Below are 6,000 nucleotides of genomic sequence, written 5' to 3' on the forward strand. Positions count from 1 at the left end.
GTTCTGGATATTCATGTTCAAAGTTGACAAATGTAAAAAAAAATTTTTTTTGGCTTGCTGCAAAAAAAAAAAAAAAAAGATTATATATGTATTTTTTTTCCTTCAGGAAAGCTGTGGAGTATTTTGTTTTCAATCTCCATGGACCAGTTCAAATAAGATACCATTATGGCATTAAGAGTATTCCTTGGAAGTCAAGAGTATTTCCTTACACACATAGAATAATTAGAAGTCTTGCTTTCTTCAGGGCAACAGAGTAAGATGAGGTATTTTTCTACACACTGAACATACCCAAAGCAAAACACTTCAAAAGAGAGAGAGTGTGTGTCAGCTGTAAGGTACCCTAACAAGTTAATGCTGGACATTATGGCACAATCATGGTGTACACACAGAATAAATCAGGCAAGAACGGAAATCTTATTATAGTCAAAGGTTGCCTTTTGAATCTTAACTTTAACCCATTGTATGAGTTAGAGTCCAGGCCAGTGGAAAGGGCAAAAAAGCACCTGAAATCATATCTAGTAGCGGTAGAAAGTGAAACTCCACTGCTTCTGTGAAGTTACACATTTTCTAAGAGGAATGAATGGGAGGACACAAAGAACGTTGCATTGTTTCCCAGGGCATGGAGCCAGGCTCTGGCATCTAGACAGCTATGGGTTCTAAGGCCAACTAAGATGTTGACACTGAGAAATTCACTCCATGTTTTTTTATAATTCAGTCCCTCCACCTATAGAGATAATGATACTTAAATAATAACACCTTTCCTAACCCATGGTGTTATTGTAAATGTATATGAAATGCTCTTATGTAGAATGCACTGAACTTCACAGGAGGAAGGTGTACTCTTCCTCCAAGGTTTTCCAAGTGTTACTACTCATCCACCTTTCGCTTGCAAACCCCAGTGTTGTATTGTGACACACCAGAGTGGGGTGAAATGAAGTTCAGTGGTAGGAGCCATGCAGATGAAGCTGCTTCACTTTTGAGCAGACTTATGAGGGTTTGATTTAAACATTTTTCTCTACAGAAGGTGCCAGACCTATCCAATACTCCTTTGTCATTTAGCCTTGAAGTTCATGACATTGTTATTTTATAATTGTAAAGAATGAAACGCACGGGCGAGACCCCGTTGTAATGAAAAGACTGGATGGTAGAGACACTTTGATGTTTTCACAACGGGTTCAAAGGAACCATGTTCTGTTTATTTAGTCATAACGAAAGTCACATCTTTATCTCATTATGCTGCGTAGACCACACGCTTTGGTCTTTGTTCAAGCAGCTCCCCACCAATAAGGAGTTGTCTGAATTCAAAGGAGCAAAGGTTTATTTTTCTCCACTCTAGAATATTCTGGCACCAACTAGATATAATCCTTCACATTCCCACCCTTCTCCTTTCACACATCCAACCCTTTTGATATCCACAATGAGTCCCCAAATAGCCCACTTCCTGTTACGAACTGCTGTCGTAACGTATATTCATATCCAGACGTTTAGTGAAGAAGAGTATTGGTAAACTGACAGGGGACAGACATGTTTCAGGGACTCCTTTCTCTCCTCTAAAAATGGGATTTCTAGCAGCAAAACAAAATCATCTTCAAAAAAGTGTGCATGTCCATCTGGTGTTGATTGTGCTCCACCAGTGCTAATGTCCTACTCGTGTTCTCCATGTCCTGCATGTAAATACACGCCTGCCTGGTGTGAGGCCTGCAAAGCCGGGTTTCAAACACTGCGTTTGATAGACTTACTAATTTCTAGAGAAGTCAGAGCTGGAAAAGTAGATCCAGGTCCTTTTATTTTGTTCTCTTCATAATTATCAAAATGAATGGTGTTGACAAATGGCTTCTTGAGGGGTGTGGTAGTTTATAACCTTACCCACATTTGGAATTTTGGATTGCTTAAGAAAGTAATCTCTGTCTGAACATTTTATAAGAAAACTTGATTTCTCTCTCTCCTATTTCCGACAAGTCTAAATAATGGTTATGTACTTCCAAGAAACTAAATTTGATTTCTAGCTCACACATATGTACGAAATAAGCAAACCTGTCTGTAGAGATCCATTCTAATCTTGATCCTTGCTCTCTACCTGAGGTCATCTGCTGCCAAACACACCCAGTGGGGTGGCAGGTACTGTGCCGAAGCGATCTTGGTGGTCTGTTGTCACAAAGGAAAGAAGAGCAATTGTTTATTGAAATTTTGGTTCACGTTGATTATTGAGAGGACAGCGAGGAGCCACGACGATTCCATTGTGTCGTGCTGATCTTGTTCTGCTCTAGACTGATGGGACAGTTGAGACTGACTAGGTCTTGGTAGGCTTGAGCCCCCAAAGCTTTACTCACTGGCATGCCAAGCATCTCCCTGTGCCGTGGCCCCGGTGCTCCCTCTCCGTGCCTGTTACATGCAGCTCATATGAGTCCTTTACTAGATACTCTCATTTGTTAGAAGTCACTTTTTAGGAAAAACATCCAATGCTTTTTATTTCTTGGTTTGCGTGTCTCAGTCATGTCATTGAATATTGGCAGATAGTGGTGTTTCCAGATTTGTCCCCAAGATACATAATTTCCCTTTCTGGAAAGGCGGAATGCTAGCATCTGGGCCTTTCCCAGTAGTACAATCTGCCTTTTACATCCTTGTACCAACTCTGAGCCTTTCTCCTCTGGCACAAGTCCCCCAAGTCGGGATTTTCATTTCACAGAGAGCTTGTTCACGTAGTGGGTAGGAGTGGCTGTAGACTCAGACTTTGTGAATTCTAATCCAAGCTTTGCCCCTTTACAGTGTAGGTAGGACGGGACCATGAGCAGGTTGCTCAGCTTTGCTATGATCTGATGGCCCCATCCACATGGTAGGGGTAAGATGGTACCTGCCTCGAGTTGTTATAATTAAGATATTTGTTCTTGTTGCTACTATAGTTGTCATTTTTCAGAGGAGGAAAGCAAGAACTCACATGCTTCCCTCCTCAACTCCTTCGTCCCGAGCCACACCAACATCTATGTGCTTTTCTTCTTCCTTGCAATATGGGCTGACAACTGGCTTGGCAACACTGGCTGCTGTTTTGTCTAAAATCTTGTTCTTTTCTCTACAGGGAGTAGATTCCGCTATCTTGGCCTCACAGACCTTCCTGTTGATTACAAAGCCCACAGAAGAAAACAACACCCCCCGCCCCCCGGCCCCAGTCCCTTCGAAATGTGTTTCTTCTGCTTCTGCTCAGCCAACCCTGGAGCAAAGACACTGATGAAACAAGACCCATACCTGAAAAGAATAAAGGTGTGACGTTCGAACCTGCTTTCCCAGTGAAAGAAACAGCAAACGTGCACAGTTTAGCGCGTGTTCTCCAGTTGCATTGCGGAATGTACTGTCTCGCGGCACCAGCTCTGCAGAGCCCTTGTTCCTAAACTCCTTGTGGTTTTATTTATATGTATTTCCATATCTCATTCCTGGACGTCACTGCTGCCTTGGTGTGGCAGCGAGTGACCGAAGGCTACAGGTTTTACAACGGACACCAGGTTAGGTGCCACCACACGAAACAAAGCCAGTTCCCATGAGCTGCCTCTGATATGCATTGCTGAAGTAACATTTTACCCAGGGTGTGCCATTGCCGTGATATAAATATATTTTTTTTCCTAGACTAAATATGAGCTGACTATCTCTTTTGATGTGTGTACATAGGTGTGAGTGTGCGTGTACACGGGTGTCTGTGCGTGCGAGTGGATAACCTCATGCTTCGAACTGCCTGTGAATGTTGTGGAATGCTACACCTGGAGAGTTCTGGCTTCCCGCCAGAGTTCTGAGATGAAGAGCCACATGAGAGAGTAGTGGGCCTGGAGACCGCACCCGTCCCCTTAGAAAGACAGCCCGGAAATGTTAAATGTCCTGTATCTATAAGTGTAATTTTGTAGCTGCCACACTAACCTTAATAAGGAATTCTACAGCTTTGGATGGAGGCATTTTCACCTTGGCAGTGGGTAATTTTAGAGTATCAGTCCATTCAGGTGACAACCCATCATCCAAATCACCAATTCTGATTGAACTTCTCATCTGAATCACCAGTTTCTTGATGGAGAGAGATCAGGGGATGGAATTTGTCTGGTAACCCCAAATGGAATAGAAGTAGCCTTTGTTTTCCTGCATAAATGGACTCGTTGAATGCGAACAAAATATATGCAATTCATATACTTTCGGAGATGAACGTAGACGCGTATGTCAGCTTTGAGATGATGTGTCCTGGATTAATACTTTGTCTCTCAATGTCACAGAAAAATACATGCCAGTGACTCTTGAGGTTAGCGTAGTTGGGATTAAATGTCCTCAAGCGTTTTCAGGTTCCCGATTTACAGGAAGAGTTCTACAGTTATCAATATGCAGCTAACTCCTATGGCCCTTAGCCTTCTAGAATCTGAGGTCCGGTGTGTGAAGAGTCAGTTCCGATAGGAAACGTATACCAAACTCCAGCCAACATACTGCCATTTTTCATAATCTGAGTGGCTGCCTTGCTTATTCTAATCTATGGTTGCAGAAACTGTGGCCAATCACATAAGCTATAACATCAAATCAGGGAAAAAAAAATGGGAAAAAAAAAAAGATTCTGAACCCTATGTTGTTGACTAAGTAGAGAAAAATCATCCATAAATATTTATTACATTCTGACAGGGTGTGTGGCATTGTATTCTTATAGCTATGCCAGAGTGACAAAGTTAATTCACCCCTTTTTGGGGACTTTAATATATTTTTAAAGGGATGTGCCTATGCATTGATGCCTGAAAAATATGTATAAAGAATGAGGTTGAATCTCTGAGCTGGTCATCTTTCCCCAGAGGTCAGGGCAGGAGGCCGACTTCAGGGACTCTATCTAGCCCCCTAAGTGAGTGCTGGCCTAGTGAGTTCGGATGCTCAGTCTTGCTCAGATCTTCCATGTAGGCAGCATTAAGCTGTTCCCCTGCACCAAATCAAGTAGCTTCACCATGTGTCTGCTGGCCCCAAATTATTTTTAACAGTCATGGATGAAATGTTCTGGTGTGTTTAAGAAGTTATTTTAAAGACAGGTTGTGCTCACTACACTGCTGGTGTGTGTGTTTTGAGAACTCTTGTATTCAATCTGTGAAGGATATGTGTATTAATCCATACATGCTTATAGCCTCAATATTTGTCTGAAGACACTCAAATTCTGACCAATAAAGGAAAGTTCTAGAAGCAATATTTTCACTTATTTAACATTCTCCAAACAACATCAAGCATTGATACACACTGAAGAGTGCATTTATTTTTTGTATCCAAGTATGTTGGAATATGCAAGGACTGTGGTTAAAATTAGAATGTATAAGGCATATTATAATTTAGTTCATACCGAAAAGGAAATTAACAGAACATTGCTTGGTTCATACATGTTCCGAAATTTGAGCGATCTCTTGAGTTAGACATAGATTTTCTATTTTGTTTTATTTTGTCAAGGTATTTTTCTTCCCTTCATGAACTTTAGGTACACATAACTTATGTCATTTATTTATGGTCTTTTATACCTAGTTTGTAAAATTGTAAAATAGCAAACTAAATGCAAAGAGTTTGCATTTGAAAATAATAAAGTAGTTGCCGTATACAGACCTGGAATCTAGTTGTCTCCTTTCAATAATTTCTCCATATGCATGCTGTTTCTAAATTAATTAATTCTTGTCATTTGGTTAGGACACAAACTTAAATTCTAATCGAGTGCGCTTAGTTAGAGGATAAAAAGCATTGACTTCTGAATAGCCCTTGCCCTTGAGAACAACACATCAGCAAATCAGACTTCGGTTCTAGGAGATCCTGTATGTAATCCCAGTGTAATTAAGACTACGATCTCTGGTCGGAATTTAGGCTCTCCTGCTTACTACCGATCATGCAATTTAGGGCAAGTTTCTTAACTTCCTTTTGCCCATTTCCTTGTTTGTACAATGGCAATTATAATACCACAAACTTTTTTTTTTTTGAAGATGTATCTGAGAGAAAGAGAGCATGAGTGGTGGAGAGGAAGAGAGA

The 6,000-nt window shown here is 41.0% G+C and overlaps 1 protein-coding gene across 5 annotated transcripts in view; it reads left to right on the forward strand.

Moving 5' to 3' along the window:
- Positions 1–5,592, forward strand: part of EPHA4 (EPH receptor A4) — a 142,796-nt gene extending 137,204 nt beyond the window's left edge. For 4 of the 5 annotated variants that reach the window (XM_077885324.1, XM_077885322.1, XM_077885325.1 and 1 more), the window contains one exon: positions 3,074–5,592. Coding sequence is in view for 1 of the 5 variants with exons in the window: in XM_077885326.1 (XP_077741452.1) it covers positions 3,074–3,080 (7 nt within the window). In the remaining 4 variants the exon portion in view is untranslated. The remainder of the gene's footprint in view (positions 1–3,073) is intronic. The other variant, XM_077885323.1, reaches the window with a different exon arrangement.
- The last annotated feature ends 408 nt before the right edge of the window (positions 5,593–6,000 follow it).

This window comes from Canis aureus, chromosome 36, assembly GCF_053574225.1.
Source record: "Canis aureus isolate CA01 chromosome 36, VMU_Caureus_v.1.0, whole genome shotgun sequence".
Taxonomy (NCBI): Eukaryota; Metazoa; Chordata; class Mammalia; order Carnivora; family Canidae; genus Canis; species Canis aureus.